Raw genomic sequence first — 13865 nt, 5'->3', positions numbered from 1 at the left:
GACTCTTTATCCAATTTGCCAGTCTGTGTCTTTTAATTGGAGCATTTAGTCCATTTACATTTAAAGTTAATATTGTTATGTGTGAATTTGATCCTGTCATTATGATGTTAGCTCATTATTTTGCTTGTCAATTGACACAGTTTCTTCCTAGTCTCGATGGTCTTTACATTTTGGCATGATTTTGCAGTGGCTGGTACCGGTTGTTCCTTTCCATGTTTAGCGCTTCCTTCAGGAGCTCTTTTAGGGCAGGCCTGGTGGTGACAGAATCTCTCAGCATTTGCTTGTCTGTAAAGTATTTTATTTCTCCTTCACTTATGAAGCTTAGTTTGGCTGGATATGAAATTCTGGGTTGAAAATTCTTTTCTTTAAGAATGTTGAATATTGGCCCCCACTCTCTTCTGGCTTGTAGAGTTTCTGCTGAGAGATCCGCTGTTAGTCTGATGGGCTTCCCTTTGAGGGTAACCCGACCTTTCTCTCGGGCTGCCCTTAACATTTTTTCCTTCATTTCAACTTTGGTGAATCTGACAATTATGTGTCTTGGAGTTGCTCTTCTCAAGGAGTATCTTTGTGGCGTTCTCTGTATTTTCTGAATCTGAACGTTGGCCTGCCTTGCTAGATTGGGGAAGTTCTCCTGGATAATATCCTGCAGAATGTTTTCCAACTTGGTTCCATTCTCCCTGTCACTTGCAGGTACACCAATCAGACGTAGATTTGGTCTTTTCACATAGTCCCATATTTCTTGGAGGCTTTGCTCATTTCTTTTTATTCTTTTTTCTCTAAACTTCCCTTCTCGCTTCATTTCATTCATTTGATCTTCCATCACTGATACCCTTTCTTCCAGTTGATCGCATCGGCTCCTGAGGCTTCTGCATTCTTCACGTAGTTCTCGAGCCTTGGTTTTCAGCTCCATCAGCTCCTTTAAGCACTTCTCTGTATTGGTTATTCTAGTTATACATTCTTCTAAATTTTTTTCAAAGTTTTCAACTTCTTTGCCTTTGGTTTGAATGTCCTCCCATAGCTCGGAGTAGTTTGATCGTCTGAAGCCTTCTCTCAGCTCGTCAAAGTCATTCTCCATCCAGCTTTGTTCCGTTGCTGGTGAGGAACTGCGTTCCTTTGGAGGAGGAGAGGTGCTCTGCTTTTTAGAGTTTCCAGTTTTTCTGCTCTGTTTTTTCCCCATCTTTGTGGTTTTATCTACTTTTGGCGTTTAATGATGGTGATGTACAGATGGGTTTTTGGTGTGGATGTCCTTTCTGTTTGTTAGTTTTCCTTCTAACAGACAGGACCCTCAGCTGCAGGTCTGTTGGAGCACCCGGCCATGTGAGGTGTCAGTCTGCCCCTGCTGGGGGTGCCTCCCAGTTAGGCTGCTTGGGGGTCAGGGGTCAGGGACCCACTTGAGGAGGCAGTCTGCCCGTTCTCAGATCTCCAGCTGTGTGCTGGGAGAACCACTGCTCTCTTCAAAGCTGTCAGACAGGGACATTTAAGTCTGCAGAGGTTACTGCTGTCTTTTTGTTTGTCTGTGCCCTGCCCCCCAGAGGTGGAGCCTACAGAGAGAGGCAGGCAGGCCTCCTTGAGCTGTGGTGGGCTCCACCCAGTTAGAGCTTCCCGGCTGCTTTGTTTACCTAAGCAAGCCTGGGCAATGGCGGGCGCCCCTCCCCCAGCCTCGCTGCCGCCTTGCAGTTTGATCTCAGACTGCTGTGGTAGCAATCAGCAAGACTCCGTGGGTGTAGGACCCTCCAAGCCAGGTGCGGGATATAATGTCCTGGTGTGCCGTTTTTTAAGCCCGTCGGAAGAGCGTAGTATTCAGATGGGAGTGACCCAATTTTCTAGGTGCCGTCTGTCACCACTTTCTTTGACTAGGAAAGGGAACTCCCTGACCCCTTGCGCTTCCCGAGTGAGGCAATGCCTCGCCCTGCTTCGGCTCGCGCACAATGCATGCACCCACTGACCTGCGCCCACTGTCTGGCACTCCCTAGTGAGATGAACCCGGTACCTCAGATGGAAATGCAGAAATCACCCGTCTTCTGCGTCGCTCACGCTGGGAGCTGTAGACCAGAGCCGTTCCTATTCGGCCATCTTGGCTCCTCCCCCCACAAATTGCTTTTTAACGTTTCAAAGCTGATCACTTAAACAGCTTTATGTGATCTACATAAACTGTAGTACTAGGTGCTACATAAACCACAGTCCTGTAATGTATTGGTTAGCCAGGCTGAAATTAATCTTAAGAATTTTTTTTTTTTTTTTTTTTTTTTTTGAGACAGAGTCTCAGTCTTGCCCAGGCTAGAGTGCAGTGGCGCGATCTCGGTTTGCTGCGGCCTCTACCTCCCAGATTCAAGTGAGTCTCATGCCTCAGCCTCCCAAGTAGCCGGCATTAAAAGTGTGTGCCACCACACCTAGCTAATTTTTGTACTTTTTTTTTTTTAGTGGAAACTTACATTGTGATTTTCTTTTACATTGACTTTTTTTTTTTTTTTTTTTTTTGAGACAGTCTTGCTCTGTCGCCCAGATTGGAGTGCAATGGCGTGATCTCAGCTCACTGCAACCTGTGCCTCCCGGGTTCAAGTGATTCTCCTGCCTCAGCCTCCCGAGTAGCTGGGATTATAGGCACACGCCACTATGCCTGGCTAATTTTTGTATTTTTAGTAGAGACGGGGTTTCACCATGTTGATCAGGTTGGTCTCGAACTCCTGACTTCGTGATCCGCCCTCCTCAGCCTCCAAAAGTGCTGGGATTACAGGTGTGAGCCACCGCGCCTGGCCTACATTGACATTTTTATAGAAATGTTAAGTCTTTTTATTCTATTTTTTGAGACAGGGTCTTGCTTTAGTCACCCAGGCTGCAGTGCAGTGGCATGATCACAGCTCACTGCAATCTCAGCCTCCCATGCTCAAGCAATCCTCCCACCTCACCTTACCAAGCAGCTGTGACTACAGGGGCATGCCATCACACCTGGCTAATTTTTAATTTTTTTGCAGAGAAGGAGTCTCACTTTGTTGCCTGGGCTGGTCTTGAACTCCTGGCTTCAAGCAATTCTCCCACCTCAGCCTCTGAAAATACTGGAATTACAGATGTGAGCCACCATGATGGGTCTCGTCTTTTCTGTTTCCAGTTGTCCACATCCACATTTTTCTGTTGGGTTGTTGGTGTTTTTCCTTTTTGGTTTGTACATTTTTTTTTTGAGACAGAGTCTCGGTTTGTCTCCCAGGTTGAAGTGCAGTGGTGCGATCTCAGCCCACTGCAACCTCCGCCTCCTGGGTTCAAGCAGTTCTCTGCCTCAGCCTCCCGAGTAGCTAGGATTGCAGGCACCTGCCACCACACCCAGCTAACTTTTGTATTTTTACTAGAGACTGGGTTTCACCATCTTGGCCAGGCTGGTCTTGAACTCCTGACCTTGTGATCCACCCACCTCGGCCTCTCAAAGGGCTGGGATTACAGGCATAAGCCACTGTGCCTGGCCATATTTTTTATTTATTAAGGAACTACCTACTTTCTTAATGATCAGTCGCAAATACTTGTTTCCAGTTTTTTGTCTTTTGACTACTTAAAGTCATTTTTGATGGTGTTAAACTTTATCGTCTTTTTTTTTTCCCTTTTTTAAGATTTTAGGTTTTAATAGTTGGGAAGGCCTTCCCTATTCTGAGATTATAAGCTAACTTTCTTCTTTTAAAAAAATACTTCTATGGTTTCATTTTCTACATTTGAATATTTGACCCATTTGGAATTTATCATGGTATAAGATGTGAAGAGCAGATTCAGCTGTTTGTCCTACATGTTTACCTAGATATCCCAACACCTTAATTTTTTGTATAATATATCTTTTTCCCACCAATATGAAATGCCACCTTTATTATAAACTAAATGCCTGGATACATTTGTAATAAAAGTGGTGTTTCAAATCAGTTGAGTGTGTTTCTCATTCATTCACCAGCAATGAGTGACAGTGCCACATTCTTGCCAGTATTTGGTAGTGTTAGTGTTTTGGATTTTGGCCATTCTGATAGATGTGTAATGGTATCTTGTTTAAATTTTGAGTTTCCTAATGACATACGATGATAAGTTTCTCATATGCTATGTGTATATCTTCTTTAATGAGGTGTTTATTCAGGTCTTTTGCCTGTTTTTAAATTGGATTGTTTTCTTATTGTTGAGTTTTAAGAGTTTCTCTCTCTCTTTCTCTCTCTCTCTCTCTCTCTCTATATATATATATATGTATAAAATCTATTTCTTTTTTTTTTTTTTTTTTGAGACGGAGTCTCTGTCACCCAGGCTGGAGTGCAGTGGTGCAATCTCGGCTCACTGCAACCTCCGCCTCCTGGGTTCAAGTGATTCTCCTGCCTCAGCCTCCCATGTAGCTGGGATTACAGGCATGTACCACCACGCCCAGCTAATTTTTGTATTTTTAGTAGAGACGAGGTTTCGCCATATTGGCCAGACTGGTCTTGAACGCCTGACCTCAGGTGATCCGCCCACCTCAGCCTCCCAAAGTGCTGGGATTACAGGCGTGAGCCACCACACCCGGCCTATATTTTGGATAAGCTTATCTAGTAGGTTTTTGCAAAATAGAATTTTTTTTTTTAATGTGCTACTAGATTCTGTAGTAAATATTTAGGAGTTTTATCTGATACAAAGAGATTATTCACTATAGATTTTGAATAGGTATAAGTTGTACAGTAATCAATATTTTGGGAGTTGAAAGTGTATGAAGGTGAAAAAAAAAAGTGTATGAAGTTGAATAGCCTGATTAGAACTCACATCAAAATACCTGGATTTATCATCAGTAAAATCCATTCATTTCAGGGTACCTTCATAGATGGTGCCCCTTCAAAACTTAGAATTATTCATACCTTGCAAACACTGAGAAACTGTTTTATCTCCTTTCAGAAGTGGAGACCAGAAGTATTTATAAACTCTAGTAGATAGTCAAGAGGAAGAGAAGGCTATAAATTTGACGTGTACTAGTCTTAAGACCTCATCAGTTTTGATCATATTAATTCAGTAGAAGAGAGAGAGTAGGCTAGATAGAAGTATATCAATATGCAATTTATTGAGTGTTTGTTCAGCAAATGAAAGGTACAGAATGGAGTGGAGATATGTAGCCTATTTAATAGAAGTAACTAGCATGCTTGAGCCAAAGGTAAATGAGAGAAATGGGAAGATGCAGAACTAAGCAATGTGGGTGCACCAATTATGGACCCCTAAGGAAGGGATGGAGACCAGAGGAATTACCGGAAATGCCTGTCAGGTTTTAATTAACTCTTGGCAGTAATCTCCGATAGCTCCTAAGATATTGCTAATATGACTGTGCTGTATCTGCTGCTCCTCCTGCTGCTGCCACCGCCACCGCCACCGCCACTGCCAAAGCTCTCTAACTTACCTGAATTGAGACCAGAGCACCTTAGCTTTCCTTTGCAGACCTTAATGTTTGTGGAAGGGCATATGGGAGGAAGTGGGGAGAAGGTATGGGTTATTTTGCCTGCTGATATTTTATTTTATTTATATATTTTATATATTTTTGAAACAGAGGCTCGCTCTGTCACCCAGGCTGGAGTGCAGTGGCACAGTCTCCACTCACTGCAATCTCCTCCCCACTGGGTTCAAGTGATTCTTGTGCCTCAGCCTCCTGAGTAGCTGGGATTACAGGCGCACACTACTGCACCTGGCTGATTTTTGTATTTTTAGTAGACGGGATTTCACCATGTTGGCCAGGCTGGTCTTGAACTCCTGACCTCAAGTGATCCATCCGCCTTGGCCTCCCAAAGTGTTGGGATTACAAGTGTGAGCCTCTGTGCCTGGCCAATATAGATGGTTTTTCTTATAAGCTATTTCTTTTGATTCTCTATGGTGACTCTAAGGTAGTCAAGTAAATTATTGTTATTCTCATATTTGTGATGAGAAAGGCAGAGCTAGGGCTTGAATTTGGTTCTTTTGAGTGAGATACCAAGGTTCTGTTTGTTTGTTTGTGACGGAGTCTTGTACTGTCACCCAGACTGGAGTGCAGTGGTGCAATCTTGGCTCACTGCAGCCTCTGCTTCCTGGGTTCAAGCAATTCTCCTGTCTCAGTCTCCCGAGTAGCTGGGACTACAGGTGTGTGCTACCACGCCCGGCTAATTTTTGTATTTTTAGTGGAGATGGAGTTTCGCCATGTTGGCCAGGCTGGTCTCAAACTCCTGATCTCAAGTGATTTGCTCGCCTCAGCCTCCCAAAGTGCTGGGATTACAGGTGTGAGCCACTGTGCCTGGCCCCAAGGTTCATTTTAAATATTGGGTCTGGTTGTGCACAGTGGCTCATGCCTGTAATCCCAGGACTTTGGGAGGCTGAAGACAGATGGATCACTTGAGGTCAGGAGTTCAAGACCAGCCTGGCCAACATGCCGAAACCCATCTCTACTAAAATTACAAAAAAATTACCCTATTCAACATGCTGAAACCCCATCTCTGCTAAAAATACAAAACAATTAGCCAGGTGTACTGGCACCACACCTGTAGTCCCAGCTACTCGGGAGGCTGAGGCAGGAGAATCGCTTGAACCCAGGAGATGGAGTTTGCAGTGAACCTGCATGAGCCTCACTCTGGCCTGGATGACAGAGTGAGACTGTCTCAAAAAATTTTTTTAAGTAAATAAATAAAAATTAAATATTTGGTCTGGGTAATGGTTATTTCATGTGCCCAGAAACCTTCAGAATGTAAAGCTATCTTCTAGAGCAGAGATCCCCAACATTTTTGGAACCAGGGACTGGTTTTGTGGACAACAGTTTTTCCATGGATGGTGGATAGGGGGTTGGGGTTTTGGGATGAAACTGTTCTACCTCACATCATCAAAGCATTAGTTAGATTCTCATAAGGAACACAACCTAGATCCCTTGTTTGCACAGCTCACAATAGGGTCCATGCCTCTGAGAATCTAATGCCAGCACTCATATGACTGGAGGCGGAGCTCATGCCATAGTGCTTACTCCCCACTCCCCCAGCTGCTCACCTCCTGCTGTGTGGCCTGGTTCTTAACAGGCTAGCGATCGGTACCGGTCCAGGGGTTGGGGACACCTGTTATTGATCATAAAAGTTACCGAAGTCTGATTTCTGTATCAGTGGTTCTCACACTTTGGGTCTCAGGGACTCATTCATACTCTTAAAAATATTGAAGATCCCAAAGAGCTTTTGTTTACATAGGTATATCTATCAGGATTTACCATATTAGGAATTAAAACTGATAAATTTAAAAAACATTAATTTAACAAACTCATTTATGGTAACATAAGTAAGGTTGCTCTTTTCCACAATAGACAACTGTTTTCATAAAATTTTTTAAGTTTGAGGAGTGGCATTGTTTTACATAGCTAGAAATATTGTTGATACCTGTTTGACTTACAGAAGACAGCTGGATTCTTGTATATGCTTCTGCATTTAAGTCTGTTGCTGTTACATTGTTTTGTTGAAGCATATGAGACAGCCTCACAGATGTGTAGTTTGAAAAGGGACTAGTATTTTAACAGCTTTTTTTGCAGATTCTTGTGGACCTTCTTTCATGCTAAACAAAGCTGGACAAGTGGTACTTACTTTCTAAAGAAGAATCAGAGAGTCTAGGAAGTATGGAACCTTTTGTTGATTTGAAAGGTGATCATCAAAAACACCACAACGTTCATGTATTTTGTAGTAATTCTCTAGGTATTTGTATTAGACTTGGTAGGTTTTTAGTTTGCGGGGGAATAGGGATGAGATGGTGTCACTAAGCTCGTTGGAAAATGGGAGAGTTTTCTCATGTGGGGACTTTCTTTGTGGAAAATAGTTATTACTTCAAATATACAAAGGAACCTAGTGAACTCCTCTATGACTCCTATCTTACCTACAAGAAGTCACCAAACTTGTATCTTTGTAGCTGAGGAGAAATAAAGCAAGCAGCAGTTGGCAAGCAGGATCAGAAGACCATCATTTTGGAGGAGAGAATTCTAAGGAAGAAGGATGGTAGTGGTGATACATATTACCTAATAGAGAGAAATGCAGAGTACCTGCTATATTTCATATGACCCAGGTTTTGAGGGAAGATAAATTACTCTCTGTAAAAAGAGATGCTAAGTACTACAGACTATTATAAATGATAGCTAATTAGGGGTGTTTGACTAATCTGTATTCTAATATCCTAATTTAGATTGGCAACTTCTCATATCTGAGTATTGGGAGCTCCATTAATACATGGTGGTGTTCTTTTTGTCAGTCTGTAGGTATATTGTTAGAGCCATGCAGTGACCATGGTGATAGTGAAGATGGCTGTCTTGAGAGGTAAGCATTTTTTCTTGTTGCTAATTAATCATTTTGAGAATTGGAGCTCTTCACAGATTTTTGAGGTGATTTTTTTAGATGAATGTCCATTATAAATATATAGTTTAGATAATCTTAAACAGCCTTCTTGTTATAATGGTAGGCATAAAGGATATTAAATACCCATAAATATTTGGATTTGTACAGGTTCAGACAGTAGTTATAACTTGGAAAACATTCAGAGGGAAAAACAGCCTTTTTGGAGACATTTAAATCTTTCAGTTGATTGTGGAACAATTGGGAATTTACTGATATTCTGAGTATACCTGTCAATGAGTTAATTCATGATCTTGTAACTGTGTATAACTAACTGAGAGATACTGTATTTGATTCAACAAATATGTATAGGATGTTTTTCTTCCTCTTTGAATTTATCCTTGGTGTGTCTCAGTACACTCTTAGGCAGCTGGTGCTTTTTTAACCTCTTTGGCTGGCTGTAATGGTAGAGAAATACTGGAGGCAATGAGTATTTCGACTAATGTAGAGTCTCAATAGATAGCCTCTTTGAATAGAAGCTTTCTAGAATGTTTTAAGTCACAGAGTAAGATTTGGATTCTTGTTACCCTTTGCATCAGTCTTCAAGATCCTGCCAAAAAGTATAACTTTCTTAGGAAGGTGATTTGAGATTCTGAAAACACTTCAGTAATGAAGTTGCAGGCTAGATTGTAAATATTGAGAGATCCCAGACAGTATACTAATTTGCTGACAGCCTGTTGGCCAGGACATATTTGTATTCTATTGTTTCTTTTAATTATAAGTAGGAAGGCTGTTCTTTAAGGGTAAGCAAATTCTTTGGAGCCACGTCTCTGGAGCCTCCCCATACTCTGAAGGTCCACAGATTTCCTTATAGCAGTTCCTTGTCCTTCCTTTCAGGAGGCAGGAATCATCCTCTTCCAGCCCAGGGAGTATTGGAGCTATGGGCTGAAGATATAAAATTAACAACATTAACAGGCACCCCCAGAATAGTGACATCTGGATTTGGTAGAACAATAAGGACCCATTTAGTGAGGACTCTTCTGTTGTTGTTGTTGTTGTTGTTGTTGTTGTTTTTGGAAAAAGCTCTCTCCTCTTCAACTTCAATTGTGTATAAGTTAGCAAACTGGTTTTTAGATCCAGAGTACCTTGGTTAGGTGGATTACATTTTGTATGTTTAACATTCATGCTTCTCAAATGTAGGTGATTAGGTCTTTTAGGCTGCTAAGGTAGTAATTACTCATCCTACCATTTGCTCCTACTCTAAGCAAAGGAATGCCTTTAAGCTTATCAGAGCATTTAGTTCATTTCTTATTCTCAGCAAGAATAAGGTAATTATCTGTATGAGAAGATGACTTGCAATATTTAGATCAAGGCATGTCTCCTGAGTGCATACTCTGTTATGGCCGGTTAGAAGTGACATCTCGATGTGTCATTGTAAATTGCCACTGTGTCTTTGGGGAAAAGAACTTCCCCCCAGTAGGCATATTGATAATCTACTGTATAATAGCAGGTGCTCTCTTGACTGGTAAAATAGGTACAGATCACTTATGACAGCTTGCTATAACACTTGTTCTAAATAAGGGTTAGTTTTTCTGGGGAAGTAAAAGGTGGACTGAAATTTTTTAAAATTTCCTTTTAGTATGTTACTGTTATATTTTGAGGAGGGAAAGGTTTGGAAGTAGTAACCTTCTCTGATTGGAAGTAGTATCCTTGTGATAGAATACAGTCAAGTTTAAAGTAAAAGACATAGTGATATCTTTTTAAAAAGTTTTCTTTGAAAGTCTCAAGAATGGAGAGAATAGAGCTGTTTATTTGGTTAAAACATTTATTTTATAAAATCTTTATTATACATTCATTCTTTTGAGTTTCTACTTACTGTGGATTTTAGTTTTCATTTTATAAAGGTTTTTCTTTTTTGCTGTGGTTTGTGGGGTGGAGTAGGGATTGTTACTTGATTTTTCTAAACCCGAAGTGATTCTGTGGATCTTTTCAGTATTGTGTGATTTTTCAGATATAGGGCTCCAAAGAATGGGCATGTGTCCAGTTGGCATTTTCTCCTCGCACATTGTAAATGCTAACTGTGTTATGGAGTAGAGGAATCTAGGTAAGAAATATATAATGATAGTAGCCTTTTTATTCTTAATATACTAACAACTTTACTTGTATTTTTAGGGAAGAATATTTGTTATTTGACAGTGATAAATTGTCACACTTGATTCTGGTAAGAACTATTTTTTGTCTTAGTCTTTAAAAACTTGCCTAGGTTTAAACTGTTATGTCTGGTCTTTAACATGGGTTAGCTAGGTTTAAAGATTTAAATATAAATACTCTTACCAAATATTTTACAGTTAAACAGCAACTTAATTTGCCACTTTTGGTTACAAGAGACTTGGTTATGAAAACACTTTCCTGAATTTGGGATCCAAACTTGTCTTCCAATAAGACATATTCTAAAACTGCATGTTTATATTTGAAAATAGTTTGCACAGTGGGAGTGGGACAGTTGGCTGTATAGGCACAGTAAACTAATGAAGACTACACTTGGATATGTGCTGGATGTGTTTAAGCTGGGTGTGAAAAGCTTCCATAGTTGTGAAATGTATTCTTTATTTTAAAATACAGGATTCTAGTAGCAAGATATGTGATTTGAATGCCAACACTGAATCAGAAGTACCAGGAGGTCAGAGTGTTGGTGTTCAAGGGGAAGCAGCATGTGTCAGTATTCCACATTTAGATCTGAAGAATGTTTCTGATGGTGATAAATGGGAAGGTAATTTTACCCACACGCATTATTTTCCTGATAATGTTACTTGTAACCGAAATTACCCTAAGCAATGATAAGACTACAGCCCTTTTCTGGATAACCTTATTCATCTTGATCTTCTGTTCTCCCTTTCATGTAAGATGAACAAGTGGGTGTTTTTAGTGAAACACACTGAGACTTTGGGGCAGCATCTCATATGAACTAGAAGTTCTTGTCTGATCCATCAACAGCTTTGAAAATGGATGTTAGAACTGATTTTTTTAAAAAGTCACCCAGCATACGTTTTTGTTAATATTTAAATCAGGTGCTATCTCCTAGTCTTTGGAAGCCCAGTATGTTAAGGCTTAGAGATCTCACCAGTTTAAGCAGAGCGTGTATAATTACCTTGTCCTTAGTATCATCAGTAGTACTTTTTTGAAAAATGACCTTCAAGGGTACTTCTAAACAAATATTGTACCATATTCCTGTATTTCTGTCTTAGGTTATGAAGGTATGGTGCAGGGGACTCTAAAAATTTGCACAAAGGAGAGAAGTTAAAATTTAACAAGCAAACAACATGGGTATATGCATTTCTCAAAACCTAGCAAATACATAGATTTTTGTGTTTCTTTGTATATAAAGTTCTCTTTTTACTTCAAGAGGATAAAAAACTGTAAACAAATGCTGAACTTCAGTGGATGATTTGCATGCTGGAGTGTTTATGGGGAAATTTACTGATACCTGCAGTTTACTCTGAAATCCATGAAAAAAATAAGATGGTTAATGGGATGGATAAATGTTATAAAGCAAGTATAGTAGAATGTTAATGGTAGATTGTGATTGGTATATGGATATTCAGTGTAAAGTTCTTTCAGTTTTGCTATGTATTTGTAAACTTTCAAATAAAATGTTGAGTGGGGGTGGGAAACAAGCAATAAATTTGGATCTAGGAGTTTTTCTGGATCATACACTTTGGTAAAGAGACAATGAGATAACTCAAGAATCTTAAGCATAGTTACATATTCATTCACTTGGATGAAGATCCCTGGGTTGTCTCACCTTTGGCAAGTATCTGTTGACATACACTGGCAATAACAGGAATTCTAATGCCAGTGCCACGGACTCCTTTTGTCACTGTAAGTGTACTCACCTGATCGCAAATGGAGTGTGTGTGGGTCTTGTTTTTTTTTTTAAGGTCTAGGCATTTTTTTTTAAGAGCCCCAACCAAGTCATTGTCTGTGCCAATTTTTATTGCCATCTCCTCCCCACCCTCCTTTTTATATAGGTCTAGATGTTTGGCATGCCCAGTGGCATATTATCTGTTTTAACTTAGACTAAATTAGAAAGTTGTCTTTCATTTGCTTTGTTCTGGGTTATTCAGGACATCTGGAATTTATGAAGATGCTTCCCAGTGTTGGGGGATATGTTAGCATACTGGTGGCAGTTGAAGATTAAATGTTCTTTTTTGTTATTTATTGTGGCTGAAATAAAAGGAATGGTGGTCGACAGAGCATCCCTTGCAGCATTGCTAGGAAATGAGTCTTCAAAGGAAGCAGCTTGGATTCTGATAAAGCACTTTTGTTTCTTCCTATTAGAAGATGCAGATAAATAGTTCTTTATGATCTTTGGCCTGGGAGTCCTGATTAAATTTTAAACATAGAAGAACAATTGTTTTTCATTGTCTGAAGAGGATAGACCTTCCCTGTCTAGCGTCAGCGTTCTTGAGTCTCCCTGAAAGAGAACCTGATACTGGACTGTCTTTTTTTTCCATCTCAGAATCCAGCACCTATACCTTGGTATAGATAAAGGAGGTAACCTGTAGGCTGCTGATGCCTGATTTTCAGTGCCTGAGCTGCCCTGGTTCAACAGCCTAAACAAGTCTATGTAGGTCCCCTACTTGTTCTTCCAGAAATAGGGGTCTGCAACTTTCAGAAAGCCGACAGTTACAGACACCTGAGTGAACTTCCCAGCCATGAACTGTGCATGTGCTTTGTAGAGTGGCTGTTTGTAGACCATGTTGTTTCTTCTAACTTTGTCACTAATGCAAACACTGATTGGAGTTAGGATATTCCTCCAATTTTTCTTTTTTTTTTTTTTTGAGACGGAGTTTTGCTCTTGTTGCCCAGGCTGGAGTGCAGTGGGGCGATCTCAGCTCACTGCAACCTCCGCCTCGCAGGTTCAAGCAATTCTCCTGCCTCAGCCTCCTGAGTAGCTGGGATTACAGACATGTGCCACTACACCCGGCTAATTTTGTATTTTAGTAGAGACGGAGTTTCTCTGTGTTGGTCAGGCTGGTCTCAAACTCCCGGCCTCGGGTGATCCGCCCGCCTTGGCCTCCCAAAGTGCTGAGATTACAGGCATGAGCCACCGTGCCTGGCCAGGAGTTAGGATATTCTAAATGAAAAAGTCTTATTTATTTAAGAGACCAACTTAGTTTAGACCCTGGATACCTTGGAATCAGACATGCTTTGTTTGATGTGACTCTTTGTAGAGAAGTGGGATGACTCCAAATAGAGCCCTATGTCACTATTCCTAAGTATATAGTTTCTGTTTTGTTTTTTCCTCAAAGGATAAGAAAAATAGCAGAATGCAGTAGTAGTTAGCAAGCAGGTAGCACATGACTGTCACCAGTATGAATTTGTAGCAGCTGTTTGCAAAGTTTTGACTTTTAATGGAAGTGGATACCATCTTCAGATTCTCTCCTGCTAACTCTGGAATGAAATGCAGTAGGATTTTTTCAAAGAGCAAACTAAGGGAGATATTTTCCTTTAAAATCATTTACACTGAAAAGCTTCAAACAGTACCTGCTTAAGAATTTCCATTTCTTCAGTTTTATG

The 13865-nt window shown here is 40.5% G+C and overlaps 1 protein-coding gene across 21 annotated transcripts in view; it reads left to right on the top strand.

Annotated features, from left to right (window-relative positions):
• FAM13B (family with sequence similarity 13 member B) overlaps positions 1 to 13865 on the top strand; it is a 172424-nt gene that overhangs the window by 139736 nt on the left and 18823 nt on the right. For all 21 annotated transcript variants that reach the window (XM_063604235.1, XM_063604236.1, XM_034960556.2 and 18 more), the window contains 3 exons: positions 8206 to 8270; positions 10458 to 10506; positions 10908 to 11055. In XM_063604235.1, the coding sequence (XP_063460305.1) occupies positions 8206 to 8270; positions 10458 to 10506; positions 10908 to 11055 (262 nt within the window). The remainder of the gene's footprint in view (positions 1 to 8205; positions 8271 to 10457; positions 10507 to 10907; positions 11056 to 13865) is intronic.

The sequence above is a fragment of the Pan paniscus genome, chromosome 4 (assembly GCF_029289425.2).
Source record: "Pan paniscus chromosome 4, NHGRI_mPanPan1-v2.0_pri, whole genome shotgun sequence".
NCBI classification, from domain to species: domain Eukaryota; kingdom Metazoa; phylum Chordata; class Mammalia; order Primates; family Hominidae; genus Pan; species Pan paniscus.
This window is presented reverse-complemented; position numbering and strand designations above follow the sequence as displayed.